At 39.2% G+C, this 20,925-nt stretch overlaps 2 protein-coding genes across 2 annotated transcripts; both read left to right on the forward strand.

The window, feature by feature from the left end:
- The first annotated feature begins 5,563 nt into the window (after window positions 1–5,563).
- LOC146460564 (beta-1,3-galactosyltransferase 5-like) lies at window positions 5,564–7,711 on the forward strand. The gene has a single exon (XM_085088024.1). It carries the CDS (start codon window positions 5,564–5,566, stop codon window positions 6,617–6,619), a length of 1,056 nt encoding a protein of 351 aa, XP_084944150.1. The 3' UTR covers window positions 6,620–7,711.
- A 5,040-nt stretch (window positions 7,712–12,751) lies between these two features.
- Window positions 12,752–18,400, forward strand: LOC146460565 (beta-1,3-galactosyltransferase 5-like). Its single transcript, XM_085087996.1, has 2 exons — window positions 12,752–13,032; window positions 16,621–18,400. The coding sequence occupies exon 2, from the start codon at window positions 16,660–16,662 to the stop codon at window positions 17,713–17,715; it is 1,056 nt and encodes a 351-aa protein (XP_084944122.1). The 5' UTR covers window positions 12,752–13,032; window positions 16,621–16,659; the 3' UTR covers window positions 17,716–18,400.
- Window positions 18,401–20,925: the final 2,525 nt, after the last annotated feature.

Here is a 20,925-nt window from a genome sequence, read left to right on the forward strand (position 1 = left end):
TCGGGACAATGGAAAGTTGGTCTCTTTCAAATCCCAAAAGAGACGTTTTGGTTTGTGAGTGCAGTGGAAACAATATAAAACTCAGTCAATGTCAAAGGGATATTTCCAGGCACGTGCAAGCCTACGGACTCAGTATAAATCGTCATGAAATCAGCGACGAAATGGATCTTACTCTTTGCCGTGCAGGTAAATAAATGTAACATTTCACCCGCGAATTTTTCATTCTCTTGTCACGAATTGTTTATCATAACTGAATTCACAATCTAAAGAGCAATCTTTTGGGGGAGGGGGTTGCGGCTATTATGATCATGCGTTCAATGAATGATTTTCCAGTAATCAGAGACCCATGTATGCGCAAAGGATTTTGGGATCGCCAGGGGGCAAACATTGCTAGTCGCTAGAAAGAAATCTATGGCGTAAAGTTGTTTCTTTGTCAAAAGCAGTGGTTTTGGACAAAGAGTAACGCATTTTCGCCGTGATTTTGTGAGAAGCGGAGGTGACTAATGTTTGTGCGTGGAAATTGTAAGTTTTTGTGTGGCTGATGCGATAAAATCTATCGATAAACACTCTTGCGTAAGGTTGATTGTGAAATCTACTGAATCTACATCAAGTTATTGTATTGAAAAAGTACAAACTTAGGCAGCTTAGGTGTAAATTTCAGGGGATTGACTCAATAAAGCTTTTCAGTTGTAATTATGTGTGTCGATAATTGTCTAATCATTCTGTGGCGTGATCAAAACACAGGAGAAAAATAATAACTAAAGCTTCCGCTCCACAAACCTCACTACAGAGCGGATCGGCGAAGGGACATAAACAAAAACACAAACGGACTAAAGAGGACTTAAGCCCTCAATTTAACGCATTGCATAGCTTTCAAACAAGCTACAATGATGAAGAAAGGATCAAAAGACAGATAGCCATGATAAGAAACACGACATCTAGCGACAAAAGCAAATATAATAGCCGGGCTCTAAAACACAAAAGCCGCAAGATACATGTACACCGTTCAAATCCTATCCTTACAGTGATAAAAAGAGAGGCTATACTGTCACCGGATGCACTGAAATGGGCCATACCAAACCTGAACCAAATGCCACAAAGTACATAAGAACGGCAGTCGCTTAACAGAAACAACAAGAGTTCTAATAAACGATACGCATAACCCAGAAATTACTTTTGAGATCAAAGTACAAAACATGCGACAGTGACCATCACGCAAATCCTCCAAACCATAAATGGCATTTAATAAGAAAATCAAGCTCTTAAAGAACATTTACGGGGGACACTGCTCTTTTCATAAATAAGAGGGTGTTCTCAAAAAGATATACCCGTGAGGGCAAAACTAAAACACGCACGTGAGCGCGAAGGCTTGTCAACCCTATATTTATACGCCTCATACAGCACAGTGATCACCGCCTGGCATAGGTTGTTAATATGGACTGTTAATATCGGCACACATACAATTACAACTGAAAAGGCTTTATTGAGTCAATCCCCTCAAATTAATACTTACGTTTGGATTATTTCGAGACTATTGGTCACCATTACTTGATGTAGATTCAGTAGATTGCACAATCAACATTTGACATTTCGCATTTATCGATAGATTTCATCCCAGTTATAACACAAAATCTAACAATTTCCACGCACCAACATTAGTCACCTCCGCTTCTCACAAAATCACGGCGAAAATGCGTTATTTTTTGCCCGAAATCACTGCTTTTGACGAAGAAACAACTTCATGCCATACATTTCTTTCTAGCGACTAGCAATGTTTGCCCCCTCGCGATCCCAGAATCCTGTGCGTATAACATAGGTATCTGATTACTGGAAAATCATTCATTTTCACCCAAGCTTCAGTTCAGCTTCATTTCCTTTGTTTTTGTTTTCATTCGGTTATTGTTTTTTTTTTCCTTTCTCTTTTTTTTTTATTTTATTTTTTTTATTTATTTATTTTTTTTTTGCTTTCTTCACCATTGCCATTGTGAAACAACCCCATTACGAGAGGATATCATTACACATACGTCCGGTGTTACATCCCATTACATTGTGTTACATCCGGTCAGCAGTCGTGCTTCTCGGACTTCCGGCCTATGCGTTCAGTTTATTTACCATTCTTGGCTTGTCGACTTTCGCAATATCTGACTCGATTTTAGCCAAAGACGTTACTTTGGATTGTTCAAAGGCATGCATTTGCTTTGTACATCGATCTCGACACATTTTCTTTACTTCCTGGCTGAATAATATTGATGAATTTAGGTGCTCGACGGCAGAAATCGCAAGCATTACGACCATGTTTTGGACTTTGTCAACTATTCTTTGTCATCAAGTGTATGCGGGCTACTTGTATCATCATCCCCATCCCTGGTCTGAAACACAGCAAACTGGATATTCGAGGGGAGTAACTGTTAGTCTGCGCTAGATTTGGTCAAAAAGACGGAACGTGCGAAGGAGAGACACTGGAGAGAACCACGCGACGAAAGCATCCTGAAGAAATTCCCTCAAGGTAGGTTTTGTATCAATTTATATTTCATCAAATTTGTCAGCCAAAACCTTATGTACTAAATGTAGGTAGCAGATAAGATGATAAAAGATACTTTTGAAGCTGATTTTCTCTCTCTAAAGCCTGTTTGAGCTAAATACTAGAGCTCTCAAAATTACCAATTTTGCAATTTTTTGCAATTTGTCCCAGGTGTCTTCAGCACCCATGGCTAAAGTATAGTTTTCCCCAAATTGATTTTATGATATTTAGAAACGTCAATATCTATGTAATCTCTGCTACTAATTTGGTTTATGTGGAAAGAGTACTTTCGGAGAAATAACGAATATCGTTGTGCTTGTTTTTCCTGCTAGTCTAAATGGCTGACAGGGAACATAGTAGGACGAGCATTTTCTTCTTGTTTATAAACCCAAATTATTGTAACGGCAAATTTTATAAACTGGGAGAGTGGTTCTAACATCTGTATGAATTTCATTTGAATTGGTTCACATGCACCCAAGAACAAGACTAGTTTACTTTTACTTTTTGAGAGTGGAACTTTTGCTCAAAACATGGTCCCAAGGCCGACTCCACATAGTGCGGTTACCATGGCAACGATACATCTCCCGATCCAAATATGGTTGTTTTTGTATATCCCCCAAGGTAACCTACCTACATAAAAAAATTGAAGAGGGGTGAAAATTTTTCATTTCCAACTTTGCTTCACTTTCCTGGAGAATTGCTCTTAATTGGTAAAGAGAACTGAATCTGTTTTGAAAAGTTCACAGTGAAACACACTCAGAGGACTCAATTTACATGAAAAAAAACCCAGCGTTCAAACTATACTGGCGCAAATAAATAGCTTGTAATAGAAATGATTTTAATTAAAAGGGATTTGCTGAAGCAAAGACATGCAAAAATTACAGAGAGATTTAAGGCTCGACGTTTCGGAGTCATCTTGACTCCATTATGCATGTAATAGAAGTGGGTCAAAATAACAAAAAATGCTACGTGGCTGAGTAAATTTTCAAATTATTTTCTCTAACTCTTAGACTTAGTGTAAAATTGTAACCTGAACTATTTTTAAAATAATTGGAACATTTTAAAGAAAACATATCACTCAGAATATTATTGTATTATGTGGTGCTACATTTTACATTGACTACGTGACGTTTTCTTTACTAGATTTTGCGCCTTTAAGAGTCATTATGACTCAAACGGGTCAATAAATCAAAATCTGAAATATTCAAAGTTCCGTATCAAAAGTTTCCTCAGGATATGAGGTAACTACTTCATAAGCATACGTTTAAATTTACAATCATGTGTAAGAATACAATAATATTCCTGAACTGTACGGCAAAATTTATTTCACAATTTTAAAACAGCACTAAGAACAATACCAAAACTTTTTCTTTTAAGTTTTGCTGATTTCAGACTGACTTTTACACTTCCATTGCCGTAATCATTTTATTACCATAATCACCCACGATTTGTTCCCGTCTGTTCTCGTAGCTCACTCGGTCGAGCAACGGACAATCAACTCCGGACGTCGTGGGCGTAATTCCCGCCGAAATCGTTTTTCTCTTTGCCTTGTACGATTTCCCATTTCTTTACTGGGGCTAACACTCAGAAGGATAACCATGCGTTCACTTTGCACTACAACATACACTGATAATTCTCCTAAGGAGAGTGATATGGCTAAAGCGACTTCCTCGGTGGGGAATACTCTGCATGCATAGTAGGCCTCCGTCGTTCGGGGTCGACCATGGGTAGTGTACCTTGTGGTCAGTCACACTGCAGCTGGGGCAGCGTCCTGTGTGGCTGATGAGGCCAATGTTGGTACAGTAGTCTCTCCTGCAGTAGCCACATCTAAATACGGCCTCTGGCTGGCTGACGGGCTTTCACTTCCTTTGACGTACGGTGTCTGCCCTCTTCAGCTAGCTATAGGCTGGGGATTCTGTCCTCCTCCGCCTTGAGCTGGCGCTGAAAAATACTTGACCATATGCTATGGTCATCTGAGATGTCGTTCCAGAGCTTGATGGGAATGCCAAGCGCTCTCATATCACACGGCTTGCAGACGTCTGGGGGAATGCTATAGTGTCCACCTAACACAGTACCTTGTGGTCAGTCACACTGCAGCTGGGGCACCGTCCTATGTGGCTACAGAAGTCTCTCTTGCAGTAGCCACATCTAAATGTGGCTTCTGGCTGGCTGACGGGCTTTCACTTCCTTTGACGTACGGTGTCTGCCCTCTTCAGCTAGCTATAGGCTGGGGATCCTGTCCTCCTCCGCCTTGAGCTGGCGCTGAAAAATACTTGACCATATGCTATGGTCATCTGAGATGTCGTTCCAGAGCTTGATGGCAATGCCAAGCGCTCTCATATCACACGGCTTGCAGACGTCTGGGGGATGCTATAGTGTCCACCTAACAAAGGGTGCCCACTGGCTTTAGAATCAAGGAAATGCCACTGTGTGTGTTTGTTGGAAAGTTCAACTATGCAATTCCATCCGGTTGTCTTAATAAAAGATTCAGATAAATCATTTCGCGACGTTTTAGCATCAAACACATGACAAAGGCAAGCTCTAGACAAACCGCATAAAGGCATAATGAGAGTGTCTTGCGGAGTTGTTGTTACAATGAAGTTTGTGCATATAAGACAAAACCTATAACAACGACTTTCAAATATTCGTAATCACAGCTTTAGTTCCCGTTTCTTCAGAATTATTGTGGTCTTTAAAAGTTTGGTTGTTTTTAGTTGTTGTTGTTGTGTTTTTAGGCGTCTCTTAACAGCTGACAGCTTGCTATTTTAACCACAAGTAGAAATGCAAGCAGTTAATAGTCAGTTCTAGCACTTTTTAGATCCTCCACCATTAAATGCTATCATTACTTTACGACTGTCGCTATTTAATTTTCGGGAGGTGATTACTCTGAGAAGTAAACGATATTTTGGCTATTTTTCAGTAGAAAACTAATTATACTTTAATATCTGCCAACAGGAATGAAATACAATGAAATCAACGTATTCTTTTGTGACTCTCTTTCCAGCTCTTCTGAAAGTCAACCTATCAAAGCTTCCCTCAAAGATGTCCTTAAGGAGTCTGACGCAACTTATCCGCACACCAATGAGGACTGTAAAGCGGAGAAAAATCATGATCAGTCTTCTGCTGCTAAGCGGGGTTTTGTTTACCATCATTTTTAAAGCCTTGGTGAACAAGGAGCCGTATCTGACAGTTTTCAAGGATCTGCAAGACCAGAAAGCCTCACACAAGGGATTACTCAACAAAAACAACAATTCCCTGCCTTTAAAAACGGAAGCTTTGACAGCGCCACCAAGCAAAGAACAAGCCATTCCACATAAGACATATTTAATATCTCGAGAACGATGCACCCAAAAGGTATTTCTTTTGATCATGGTACCAACACACCCTGCTTCATTTGATAGAAGATCAGTTATTCGCAAAACATGGGGAACTGATCCATCAATGAAGACAAGATGGAAGACAGTGTTTCTTCTCGGTCAAGTCGCAGGTAACAGCGTTCAGAATGATGAACACTTGGAAGCTGAGGGAATGATGCACAGAGATCTAATACGAGGAGCTCAAAAAGAGCATTATTATAATCTTACCTTGAAGACGCAGATGGGTCTGGAATGGGCGTCAAAATACTGTGATTTTCAGTACCTACTCAAGGCTGATGATGATGTGTTTGTTAATCCGTATTTGTTGACGGACTATCTACGAAAGCCTGTCACACCTAAGACAAAACTTTATACGGGACAGTGTCGGCATGGAATGCTTGCTCGTCGCAACGGGAAGTATAAAGTATCCTGGGAAGAATACAACAGAACAAGGTATCCAGACTATTGCCTCGGAGCATATCTGTTATCATCAGACCTAGTCCACAAGTTAGTGGAAATGTTTGATGTCAGCAAGGAGCCTTTCAAAATGGAAGATGTTTACATTGGTATGTTGATTGCAAAAATGGGTGATGTAAAGGCCAAGGATCACGGATCGTTTCGTCACTTCAGACGTTGCACACTTTTCCCGAACGTTTTTGCTCAACATTTAAGCTCAGCAAAATGCGTGGGGAAACTTTTCAACCTCGCGATGAAAACCAGAGGAAATAATACCGAATATTAAGATCACAAACAAACAAACAAACGTAATATTATGCTCTCTGTTTTGTCCGCCGAAGCTCTCAGATGATTGAATTAAACTTTTGAACTTCGTCGGTACACTGGTCTTAACAAATTTTAGAATTTCTCTTAGTCTGAAGGTTTATTCCAAGTTAAAATGAAAGTAATATACCATTATCTGAAGAGTAAGAAATATTCTCTTTCAAAATTGATTGACATGTTTTTGCAGAGTTTTCGCACAGATGATGCTAACTCATAAAATATTTCTTGGAACAAAGATACAAACTGGCCGTCAATATAACCTTAAAAATGCATCTCTCAATGTAAATTACTAGTGGTGGGGTGAGAAGTCGATTTTACAGGAAAACCTTGATCCATCCTCTCTTTGGGACGTTTGATCAAGTACATTCTTCAGAGTGGCAAACATTTGATTTTGACCAAAGAGAGACTGTCACTGACTTAGCATGGTTCCCTGCTCAGAATGTGGTTACTTGATTGTATGAAGACTCAACCGGTTTAGCTTGAAAAATTTGGACTACTTGTGTCTACTTCCGCTATGAGCAGCACTGTAAAATATATGATCTGTAATAAGGTTTCTAAAAGGCAGCTAGTTGCAAGCTAGATGGCCAACCGTTTGAATAATGACACGCGTAGTTTGGAAATACTTTCAAGTCAATGGCACAGTGCCGAAATGCTGGGGTGCCATGCTCACATTTTAGGCGTGTAAATGGGACTTTTGAAGCTAAATGGCCAACCAACTTGTTGCAAGCTAGATGGCCAACTGTTTAACAATGACACGCGTAGTTTGAAAATAAGTTCAAGTCAATTACACAATGACGAAATGCTGAGGTGCCATGCTCCGCACATTTTAGGCGTGTAAATGGGGCTTTTCAAGCCGCAAAGATATGTGTGAATGACCATGTTTTATAAACAAACCATGTTTGTTGCAAGTCTCAAATCCAGTAACCAGATAAATTCTTAAGAGTTGACAAGAAGGCTGAAGATGAACTAGGCACATACCTGCTTGATGTCGTTTCCAGGATTGTTATGGCCTTGGTCTTTTAGCCAACTCAAATGAACTTTAAAATATTTTTCCATTCTCTCATGCAACTCCTTCCACCATCTCTCAATCTACAAAACATATTTGAATTAAAATTACCAGTGGGTCGCATTTTATATTCAACTCACAGGGGTGTAGACAAAGGGAGAGTAGACAAAGTGTTTATATGGAGAAAAGTTGGCCCTGCTAGGAGGGTGACCTTACCATCGAAAACGAGTGACCCGGCTAGGCGGATCACCCTTTCAGCCGAGACAACTTTTTGTTTCTCATGTAAACGGTTCGCCAAGTTTTGTAAGGAATTGTAGGAAAAGTTGGCTCGCCCAGGGTAGCTCGGGTAGGCGAGTGACCCTTCTACCCGGGACAACTTCTCTCCATATAAACGGGGCCTAAGAGTAAATTTCATCGATACATTTCGAATACTAGGTAAGCATGCGCGCCCGCAGCATAAACAAACACCGGATAAGTAAAACCAAGAATAAAACTAAGGAACAAAAATACAAAAAGAAATTAAATCAAAATCAAAATCAAAAACATTAGTGTCAGCTAAGATTTCCCCAGGCATATGAGCAGCTTCTTTTAATGATAACTGATAGCGATTGGGTGCCGTATCCAGCACTGAACAGCAAGTCTCGGAATAATGTCTACGACATTGCTCAGATTGGGTCAAATACTGGCAGACATGGGAGGTCCTATCCCTTTTCAAATGCTCGCGCACGCGTACCGAGAGGTATCGGGATGTTTCCCCGATGTAACAGGCATTACAACCTGCACGCCGGAGGCCGGCGCGCGGAGCCCCATTGATAAAAGATTTTGGTAAACCCATGTATGCGAAAAAATTTGGTTATGACGTCACCGTCCGTCCGGCGTACGTACGTACGTACGTCCGCCCCTCTATGTAAGCCATCGGTGAAATGTCACACTCAACCCGCGTTTTCTCGGCGAGAAGTGGGATGCCTTTATACTTCTTTTAGAAAACAAACGAGACTTTTGAAGAACACTGATTTCTTGTATTCGTTGAATATGTTGTCAAACTACATATGTCGAGAAAGCAGGCGACTAATAAGCAAATTTGAACCCCGAGAGCGACGAACAAACAGGCGAAATGTCAGTTGAAAACAAACGTGGTGAGCTGGGTGAGTAAGCAACTCGCAAGTCCCATAGAAATTAAATGCATTTTTGCAGGCAACTGTCGGTAATTTTCCATATTTAACATACTTCAAATCATACACAAATACTTAAATCGTTGCCATACGACAAATATTCGTGGATAAATTAATTTTGAACATTCACAGAGCTATTCACAGAGTTATGTTTTGTGTTGGACTTGCGTAATTTATTCGCAGGGCACATTTGTAAACACACAGTAAATGTTTAAATATTTCGGACCACAACTAAACATTATTTTTCCTGTATTCTCCTTTTGTTAACGTTTACTTATAGACTTGAATTATTTCTGTAGGAGAAATATTCACAGAGTTATGAATTGTTTTAAACATTTTGTGTTGGGCTTGTGTAATTCGTTCGCAATTCACAGCGCATAACATAAGTTTTGTAAACAGGCTCTAATTTTAAATTAAAGCGCTCACTGAAATATTTCGGGCCACAACCAAATATTGTTTTTCCTGTATTCTCCTTTTGTTAAAGTTTACTTAGAGACTAGAATTATTTCTGTAAGAGAAATATTTACAGAGTTATGAATTGTTTTGAACATTTTGTGCGGGACTTGTGTAATTCGTTCGCAATTCACAGCGCATAAGTTTTGTAAACACGCTTTAATTTTAAGCGCTCACTGAAATATTTCGGGCCACAACCAAACATCATTTTTCCTGTATTCTTTACTTAAATTTTAGTTAGAGACTAGAATTATTTCTTTAGGAGAAATATTCCTAGAGTCATTAATTGTTTTGAACATTTTGTGCTCGTCTTTCGCAGTGCATATTTGTAAACAGTACGCCCTAATTTTAAAGTAAACGTTCAAATATTTCGAACCATAAACAAACATTATTTTTCCTTTATTTCTTTCCTTGTAACGCTTATTATGAGACTATAAATATTTCTGTACGAGGAATATTTACAAAGTAATAAATTTTGAAACAAATATTTTATTTTTATCCGAGCGGCCAAATTGCACGCGTGGAAACATTACGTGGTAGCCAAATTTTCTTTATTGTACGCATTTCAAACTTTACACAAATGCATTAATAGTTGCCACAGGAGAAATATTTGAGAGAGAGCGTAATTTTTTCATCCACGAGTGTTTTATGCTCTCGAACGTCATCGGAATTCAGCAATATGATCTCGCACGATCAACAAGAACAGCTCATGGTTCAAAACATTTTCCGCTGACGCGTAAAAAGTTTGCTTTATTTGCACTTTTAAAGATATACATAACTCAAGAGAGGATGAAGAATTTGCAACGTTATTACGTTCATACAATAAACAGAGTAGCATGTATATAAATGCTATTAAAAGGAATTGTGGAGCTCCGCTTTTAGGCTTGGCTAAATATATATATATTACATGACACGTGAACGGTAATGTTTAAAACAAAAATTATATAACCCAGATATCCCCAAACCACTGACACTGCTGAAAAGGGCAGCTTAAAATAAGTTTGATAGTCTTGTCTTTTGAAAAAGCGAAGATATAGTGCTGTAAATTCACAAAAATTTGGGGGGACGTATGTATGAAGACGGGAAAACCATTATAAAGATTTATAAGATTTCCAGACTTAACAGAGTTATATATTCGCTATTTTATTAAAAGACAAGGCTTTCATAGTTGGCCTTTTTACTAATTTTAAGGTGCTATTTCCAGAAGTTTCAATTGGCTTGGTTACCGGGCCTACATAAAAATTGTAAATTACCGTCACGGATAAGGGAGAATGACAGGATGTCTTGAGGCTCCTCATTTGAATATTCTAAAAAGAAAACAGATAGACAGCAGTTGAAGATGGCAAACCACGCAGGCACGTACACTGTTATGTGTTGTTTTCTATAGACACTATCGGGATTGATAAATCGTTTCATTCATTAATTCAATAGAGTCGGCCATTTACCTCAAAGCACCAAGTGGTAAGTACTCACTTCAAGTACCTAAAACGTTTGACTGCAGAGCCTTGGCTGTATTCCTTTTGGATGCGATATAAGTACTTTTCCTATCTGCTTTTTTTTTAACAGTGTGGGATAGAGGGAATGTTTTTAACACAAATTCGCCTAATGTTGTCCCTGGATGTCCTAAACTTTTGCATCTGAATGTTTCAGAATCAATCAAAACCAATTGTTGTACTTCAGTTAGAAAAGAGCTACGGCGTGGTTTGAGAAGCATACGCCTAAACTAAAAAGCGTTCTTCATTAGGAGCCCCAAAGAAAACTGAATTGTTGAAAATTCTAAATATATGGCGCCATGGATTAAAAGGCGCTTTCGCCAGCCACTAGTTAGTAGAGATATGAAGATCACAAACTTTCAACGATCAGTTTTCCAGTGCCAGACTATAGCAAGCACATTTGTTTGGTCCAAAATCGCTAACCACAAACGGTGATGACATAGGATGACCAAACACCCGAAAAGAATAAATTCTTCTGATGACATCCTCGCTAGGGCGAAACGTGAAATAATACTAAACAAAAACACAAGACAAACAAGCCAAATGTCTTTGACTTCTAAGTCAAAGTGACGCCACCGGAGCGAGGACAACCTTGTTGTAAGTCTGGCCCGCCTAATAGATAAGCTCTAGATACCTGTCTCTTTTGCTTCTTTTTTCTTTTTGGATTTTTGAATAAACACCACAAATGAATGTGTAATACCTTTTGACGCAAATTCTAATCATGTTTGACGACTTGAATGTAAATCTCTTTGCGTTTTGGTTATGTTGTTACATTTATTAAAAAAGATACCAAGAAATGCAGTGCAAAGTGGATTTAATGGCTCATACATTTCTTGAGGTGTGTTAGGTCAAATAACATATTTTTCAGTTGAAATTCTCAGTGCAAACTGTGGCTTTATAACAAATACGATGACCCTGTACCATTACTGAGAGGCAACTGAGATATATTTTTGTCTTTTGTTATCAAATCACACAAGGGACAGTCATAAGGGATAATCTCCGTAACCATGGTTGTGAACTTATTAAATTTGTATTTTAAAACTAAATGGATTTGTCTCAGTGAAATACAAGCGTTTTGAATAAAACACATCCTGTTACTCAAATATTATTATTACTTATGTATAATATATTGTCCTGTCACATTTCGATCACATTACCTTTTTACACGTGGATAGTCTTAAGCCTGGTTCTCATATGCCGCCGAACTACCTGCGACACAGCCACCGGTACTGCCTGGGGTACTGTTCCGACATATGAGAACATACGCCGTCGGCAGCAACAACCATCGCAGGCCTTTGCCGCCGGCAAGCCTGCGAAGTTGACTTGAGTTTAACTTCGCAGGCAGGTCGGCGGTTTCTTCCAGAACGCCGGCGAAAAAAACGTTTTATGTGAACGGAACCGGCGATCGTCGGCGATGTACCAGAGGCAAATATAGCCCACAATTCATTACGTCCAAGATAAAAATCATCTACCAAACAAGAAGATAAACTCGAGAAGACAAATTAACCATTCTGTTCACCTGAAGAAATATGTCGTGTAGCCTCAACGCAGCAAACAAAGTGATACTGTCCGTGCTGGCTCCTTTCTCGAAGCATAGGGCGAACCTAATACTTCCGCTTCCGTTTTTCTCGTTTTTCTTCACGCTTTCTTCGTAGGTATCTCCTTACAAGCAACAAAACTAGCGAAAACTAGACTGGCAACGAATTACCAGGGTTCTATCCATGTTTATTGAAGGAATGTTGAAAAGAGCGCCAAATGATACCGTTTAAGCGCGCTTTTTTAAATTCACCGGGGGCACGTCTCAGGTACATCTGCGCAACCACTGCGATGTACCTGGGTCGAAAAATCACGTCAACCGGCGACTACAACACAGGTCATCGCAGGTAGGTCGGCTGCATATGAGAACCAGGCTTTAGGGGCATTCCGTATGCAAATCAATCACTCACTGCGGTGTAACCGGAAGTGGAATAATAGCCAATCCCCCGTCGGAAAGAAGCGACAGCCGGAAATACGTCTGCGATCGCAGGTTAGATTTTTGTTGGTCGCCATTGCATGGTTTTTTTTTTAGTGCTTTGAACGCCTTCTCGCTGCATTCTCTAACATTAGAAGCAAGTGTTTGAAGTGACAAAATGGTGTTCTTCGAAGGTGAAGCAAAAGATTCTCAACAAATGCACATTGATACAATTAATAGCGATTGTGCACCGCCTCCACTCACCGAGGCGTAAATCTTGATGTCGAAGTCGAATCGACGGTAGGTGAGAAAACAGAAGTTTGTGACCTTTCATGTATTGTTGAATTATCTGTTAAATTTCCTTTAACTGCAGGCACACACGAATAATTCCGCTACGCTCAAGACGAAATAATTGAAAATTTTCTTTGCCGCACGCGGGTCGCGTCGGGCTACGGAAATATAATTGTTGACCATTGTAATCAGCGATGTAATTATCACTCACTTTCTGCTTCATTTTCCCGTAGAAATGCCAAAGAACATTGAGGATCACAGTTGCCTTTCAACACCGTTTAGCCATACTTGTACTATTAATATCGGTTGAACAAATTTGCATATCCGTGATGACGGTAAAATTGCGCGTCTCCGATATTTTCATTTCGATTGGCAGATTTTCATTAAATCAGGGAATCTTAACCTTCTTTGGCTTTCAGTGAGCTCGCCGTTTTCCAGAGCCGTTAGCTATCCGTTCGGTTCCTGTCCGTTGTTTGGTTGATCACTTTACCTTACTCAACGAAATCATTTATTGCATCGAAAAAGCCCCGTCTACACGAGCAATTTTTATATGGCAATTTTTATGTGAGAAAACTTAAGAGTAACGCTGTTCGACGTTTCGATGTTTCAAACATCATTGTTTATTCATTATTCATTATTCATTATTCATCTTTATTTGCCCTTGTAGATGATGAGAAATGACCAATTTTTATGTGACAACTGCATTTGCTGAAAAGCTGGCGTGTTAGTTTTTATGTGGCAAATAAAAATTGCCACATAAAAAAATTGTCCGTGTTGACGAGATGCCACATAAAATGTGACAATTTTTTCAACGTCATCTGTAGAACCCAGTCCCTACAGTCCCTAACATTTTCGCATCCAGCATGGCGCCATCTTGCTTTCTGCCTTTCCATGGACATCTCCGCTGTGCGAAATTATTACTGACGCAAATTAACAACAAATATTTGTCGAGCCATCTACACGGGCAAATAAAAATTGCCACATAAAAAATGCTCGTGTAGACGGGGCTTAAGCTTTGCGAACTTTGACTGAGGGACATTGGCATGTGAATGTTAAGTGTGCATATTTTCATCTGGTGAAGTCATAATTTAACTTTTTAATTCATGAGTCTTTTCCCGTCATGAATTTATTTATTTATTTATTTTCATTGTGTTTTACAAAAACGTGGCAAGCTTTTAATAAACTGATATAATTCAGGAAGTGTTCTGTTGCTGCTTTAAAATGACCAAGATATAAAAAATAAAAGCTACAGTTGTCGGAAAGCCATTTACATGTAAGAATAATAATTTGAATCTCCTTCGGGCCTTGTGCCTTGTGTGATCAAGGGTGGAAACGCCAACTCTTTAAACTCAAACCAATGCATTCGACCAAAAATATCCGGAAATTCTGATACAAAATCAAAATGGAACGGCAATTTGCAAAAAAGCCAGTTCGTTACGAAATCTTTTGGCATTTCATTTCGATCAGACACTCGACTCTGGCTACTCCAGCAGTGATCAACATTATTTACAAATGAAATGTGTTTCCGTCTTACCCCACATGCTTAACAATTCTTTCCCCAAGGTGTTTGCTTTGATAACGAAGAAAACATTGCCCCTTCCATTGATCAGTCGTCGGGTAAGTCGAAAACAAAGAAGTGAAGATAAAGTTGATGGGACGTTCTGTTTCTTAAAACTGTAAAAATGCACTTACAATCCCATCGACATCGTGGAAGAACAGAACCATCCTTCCAGGACGATTACCAGCCCTTTGAGGTTGAACGAAGGAATATCAAAGGATAATAAGCACCAGGCACAAAGTGATGTGTCGCGCTCGGATTTCTAGATCACGCCATCTCTGGCTCGGATTTTTGAAGCGCCACGTTTGAAAAACTAGTTAAAGTCTCGACCTCGGAATTTAAACGAGAGTCTCGGCGGGCCTCGAATTTTTCCACTGTACTCCCTCTGGAAATATGTCCCTTAGATCACCCCCCTCCCCCACTGAAAACAAGTCTGGGCAAACTGACCACCTTCCCCCCTGGAAATCAAATCCCGTCCATGGGAGGGGGGATATGGATATTTTTTGGAACTACAAATTCTGTTTAACGTAATCCAGCCCTTAAAAAATCCAGAATTAAAATTGCTTACCTTTGTATCTGGTCATGTAGGGCAAAGAAATCATTCCACCATGCACCAGTATTAAAAGTCTTTTTTTAGGTGAGGGACTGGGAACATCCACCCCAAGGAAGAAGAAATTGGAAGATAGGAGGCGACATACCCAAAATTTGCCTTCCTTGTCTGATTCCTCCTTTACCCAAATACCTCAAATTTTTGTGAGGCTAACTCAAGTCTAAGTGGAAATCTGCTGCACAGGCTATCAAACCCTGACCCTGTTTATGACAAAAATATTTGCACTTCTCCTACCTTGTTTATGACATGAATTAATATTTCGAAAAAGAAAAATATATAAATTTTTTAATTGCTAATCCGTTTTAACAATTTGTAGGTAATCAGAGAAAAATAGACGCATTCCTACCCCCACCCACCCTCGATGGGGGGAAAACGCGTGAAGAGCCCTAAAAGTCATCGTCACTATTACATTTCAAAGACCATTCCAAACTATTATAAATTAAAGCCACCTTCTAGTTAAGCCCATGGCATCAATGGCCACTTCCATCGCCATATCCACGAGTTAACGATAGTGTCACTTTGATTGTACTTACTCAACTAAACTTGAACTGTTTAAGAGTGCGGATTGTTAGTAAAAAATCAAAGATATCGTGGCCATGGTCAGTCAAAAAATCAATACGCTCGTACTTTGTCAGTTTGAAGGCCTAGGTAAGTACCTGAAGGATATAAACCAAATAGAAAAAAGCTCCTCGCAATTACTACACAACTTAAGCAGTTGCGAAAAGAATTCGGGCTTGAACGGGATTCGAACCCATGACCTCTGCGATGCCGGTCCAGTGCTCTACCAACTGAGCTATCAAGCCAACTGGGAGCTGGTCATATTGTGAGTTCGTAATATACCCGTGAAGGATGAATAAATAAATGAATAAATAAATGTAAATATATGGTCTTTCATCCGCAGCTCAAAAATATTTACATTTATTTCTTCATCCTTCACGGGTATATTACGAACTCACAATATGACCAGCTCCCAGTTGGCTTGATAGTTCAATAAAATTACAATTCAGCTTCTTTAAAATCTACAACTCTACATTATAAGGCACAGTAGAATAAATTAACTCCTCGGCCAAATTTTGTATAAAAAAAAAGTCTGAAACTGTTTTTAACGGTTTAAAACGTTTTAAAAAATACATACAAAGTTTGGTTGGTTTCGTTTTTGCTTTTTTGTCGTCTTTTAACCTCTGAAATCTCGCTATTTTAACCACAAGTAGAAATGCAAGCAGTTAACTGTCAGCTCGAGCTCTTTTAACATCCTGAACCATTTTAATGCTATCATTACTTTATGACTGTCGCTATTTAATTTTCGGGAGGTGATTACTCTGAGAAGTAAACAATATGTTGGTTATTTAAAAATTAAGTGTACTTTAATATCGCCAACCGGAATGAAATACAATGAAACCAACTTAATCTTTTGTGGCTCTCTTTCCAGCTCTTCTGAAAGTCAACCTATCAAAAGCTTCTCTCAAAGATGTCCTTAAGGAGTCTGACACAACTTATCCACACATCAATGAGGACTGTAAAGCGGAGAAAGTTCATGATCAGTCTTCTGCTGCTAAGCGGGGTTTTGTTTACCATCATTCTTAAAGCATTGGTGAACAAGGATCCGTATCTGACAGCTGTCAAGGATCTGCAAGACCAGAAAGCCTCACACAAGGGATTACTCAACATAAACAACAATTCCCTGGCTTTAAAAACGGAAGCTTTGACAGCGTCACCAAGCAAAGAACAAGCCATTCCACATAAGACATATTTAATATCTCGAGAACGATGCACCCAAAAGGTATTTCTTTTGATTATGGTACCAACACACCCTGCTTCATTTGATAGAAGATCAGTTATTCGCAAAACATGGGGAACTGATCCATCAATGAAGACAAGATGGAAGACAGTGTTTCTTCTCGGTCAAGTCGCAGGTAACAGCGTTCAGAATGATGAACACTTGGAAGCTGAAAGAATGATGCACAGAGATCTAATACGAGGAGCTCAAAAAGAGCATTATTATAATCTTACCTTGAAGACGCAGATGGGTCTGGAATGGGCGTCAAAATACTGCGATTTTCAGTACCTACTCAAGGCTGATGATGACGTGTTTGTTAATCCGTATTTATTAACGGACTATCTACGAAAGCCTGTCACACCTAAAACAAAACTTTACACGGGAAGGTGTCGGCATGAAATGATTGTTCCTCGCAAAGGGAAGTATAAAGTTTCCCTGGAAGAATACAACAGAACAAGGTATCCAGACTACTGCCTCGGAGCATATCTGTTATCATCAGACGTAGTCCACAAGTTAGTGGAAATGTTTGATGTCAACAAGGAGCCTTTCAAAATGGAAGATGTTTACATTGGTACGTTGATTGCAAAAATGGGTGATGTAAAGGCCAAGGATCACAGATCGTTTCTTCACTTCAGAGGTTGCACACTTTTCCCGAACGTTTTTGCTCAACATTTAACCTCAGCAAAATGCATGGGGAAACTTTTCAACCTCACGGTGAAAACCGGAGGAAATAATACCGAAAATTAAGATGACAAACAAAGAAACGTAACATTATGCTCTTTGTTTTGTCCGCCGAAGCTCTCAGATGATTAAATTAAACCTTCGTCGGTACACTGGTCTTAACAAATTTTAGAATTTCTCTTAGCAAAGGTTTTTTCCAAGTTAAAATGAAAGTAATATACCATTATCTGAAGAGTAAGAAATATTCTCTTTCAAAATTGATTAAGATGTTTTTGAAGAGTTTTCGCACAGATGATGCTCACTCATAAAATATTTCTTGGAACAAATATACAAACTGGCCGTCAATATAACTTTAAGAATGCATCTGTCAATGTAAATTACGTACGTGGTGGGGTAAGAAGTCGATTTTACAGGAAAACCTTGATCTATCCTGTCTTTGGGACGTTTGATCAAGTAGCTTCTTGTGAGTGAAGAACATTTGATTTTGACCAAAGATAGACTTTCACAGACTTAGCATGGTTCCCTACTCGGCTCAGAATGTGGTTACTTGATTGTATGAAGACTCAACCGGGATGTCTTTGTCTACTTCCTCTATCAGCAGCACTGTAAAATATATGATCTGTAATAAGGTTTTTAAAAGGCAACTAGTTACAAGCTAGATGGCCAACCGTTTAACAATGACATGCGTAGTTTGAAAATAAGTTCAAGGCAATGGCACAATGTTAAAATGCTGGGGTGCCATGCTCACATTTTAGGCGTGTGATTGGGGCTTTTCATGCTAAATGGCCAACTAACTAGTTTCAAGCTAGATGGCCAACCGTTTAACAATGACATGCGTATTTTGAAAATAAGTTCAAGGCAATGGCACAATGCCAAAATTCTGGGGTGCCATGCTCACATTTTAGGCGTGTAAATGGGGCTTTTCATGCTAGATGGCCAACCAACTAGTTGGAAGCTAGATGGCCAACCAACTAGTTTCAAGCTAGATGGCCAACCGTTTAACAATGACATGCGTAGTTTGAAAATAAGTTCAAGGCAATGGCACAATGCCGAAATTCTGGGGTGCCATGCTCACTTTTTAGGCGTGTAAATGGGGCTTTTCATGCTAGATGGCCAACCAACTAGTTGGAAGCTAGATGGCCAACTAACTAGTTTCAAGCTAGATGGCCAACCGTTTAACAATGACATGCGTAGTTTGAAAATAAGTTCAAGTCAATGGCGCAATGCCGAAATGCTGGGGTGCCATGCTCACATTTTAGGCGTGTAAATGGGGCTTTTCATGCTAGATGGCCAACCAACTAGTTTCAAGCTAGATGGCCAACCGTTTGACAATGACATGCGTAGTTTGAAAATAAGTTCAAGTCAATGGCACAATACCGAAATGCTGGGGTGCCTCGCTCACATTTTAGGCTGTAAATGGGGCTTTTCATGCCGCACAGATATGTGTGAATGACTATGTTAAAAAAAAAACATGGTTGTTGCAAGTCTCAAATCCAGTAACAGATAAATCCTTAAGAGTTGACAAGAAGGCTGAAGATGAACTCTGCACATACCTGCCTAATGTCGTTTCCATGATTGTGATGGCCTTGGTCTTTCAGCCAACTCAAATGAACTTTAAAATATTTTTCCATTCTCTCATGCAACTCCTTCCACCATCTCTCAATCTACTAAAGATATTTGAATTAAAATTATTAGTTGGTCGCGTTTTATAATCAACTCAAAGGGGTGTAGACAAAGGGAGAGTTGGAGGGGGCTTAATGACCTTCACAAGGTACACGCCCCCAGATACAGGTTAAAATCAAGAATAAGAAAGGCAGGAAAGGCTGTTTGCAGCATTCTACACAATAGTAAATATCCATGTATTTGAAAAGGAATAATAGCATACCTGGTTTGAGGTTGAAGGGCAATAGACAACAGTTTTATGTAGATCCATGGACTCATGCGTGGAGCTCTTGTGAGCGGACGTGAATTTTAAGCAGTGTCTTCCCTCCTCTCTTTCGGTGAAAAATCTTTGGCTAATGGGCCTATGATTCGCAAGAAAAACAAACGTCGAGACCGCAGTTCGACAGAGGAAGAGACGAACGTCGCTAAACGGCCAAATAATAAACGTGAATATATACGTGACATGTTAGCAGACCTTCAAAAGTCGGTCACAAGCATCTTAAAAGAGAACTCTACTTTGAGAGAGGACATAAAATAGTTAAAATTGTCCCTTCCGTCAAAAGAAAGAGAAGTCAGTGTTTTAAAAACATCATTGGAAAAGGTGTCAAAAACTAATGAAACTCTGAAGACCGACCTTCAGTAAACTAAAGATAAACTCCAGAAACAAGTGGAAGGGACGGACAATCTGTACACGGCGCTCGATAATTTGGAGCAGTATACCAGGAAAAATAGCTTAGAAATTCATGGGATACCAACGACGTGGCAATGTCCAGTTATTGTCAAATTTATTAGTCACAAAGTTAAAACGAGCTTATATAAGGAAAGAGTTAAGTAAAGGAATGTTAAAGTATTTGATGTGTTTCCTGGTTATTCCAATGTAGAGAGAGCCGAAAAACCTCGAATCTTTCTCAACGAAAACCTGACGAATTATAAACGAGGACTTGTATCGAGAGCAAGCGAAATGAAAAAAGATGGGCTTTTGACGAGTTTTTAGACAATCGATGACAAAATCTTTGTTAAAACATCGCCGACTGGCGATCCTGTTCGAGTCTTCAGTGACTATGATTTAGACAACCTGTGAGCGAACTTGTTGTTTTATTCGGCAAAACAATGTTTGAGGAAAATTTACTGTTACTGTAATCCTTACAAATAATCTTTTACGCTTGTTGATTAAGTCAGAGAGGAGGGAAATATGGGTGGGAACAATTACGAAGGTTAGTACCCAATTCGGACTTTAAGTGCTCTGTGTTCTATATTTTCGTTTTATTTATTTATTTTTTTTTTGTCATATTTTTGAATGTATCTATTAAAGCCTATTTTGTATTGGATGTGATGTTTAACAAACAAATATGTAAAATCATCTCCCTAAATGTTCAAGTAATATTTATCAAAGAGGATTGTAAAGTGTTGTCAGTATTGTAAGTTTTAGGCTTTTTTAAAAGTGTTGTACGTGTTTGAAATAAAGGTTTATTCTAAAAAAATGTGGATCCTTTCTGTTGTGTAGGAAAGCATACACGCATGGTCGGCCATGTTCCCTGTTCCAGTGCCTTTAGTTACCAACTGTTTCATATAGGCGTGTTTTACGTTTGGATGCAGGGGACCACACGACGGAAA

This window comes from Pavona decussata, unplaced genomic scaffold (genome assembly GCF_977016875.1).
Source record: "Pavona decussata unplaced genomic scaffold, jaPavDecu1.1 SCAFFOLD_210, whole genome shotgun sequence".
Lineage (NCBI taxonomy): Eukaryota > Metazoa > Cnidaria > Anthozoa > Scleractinia > Agariciidae > Pavona > Pavona decussata.

What these genes read in the sequence shown, in the direction of transcription:
- LOC146460564 (XM_085088024.1), top strand. Translation starts at nt 5,564, where the DNA reads ATGTCCTTAAGGAGTCTGACGCAACTTATCCGCACACCAATGAGGACT.
- LOC146460565 (XM_085087996.1), top strand. Translation starts at nt 16,660, where the DNA reads ATGTCCTTAAGGAGTCTGACACAACTTATCCACACATCAATGAGGACT.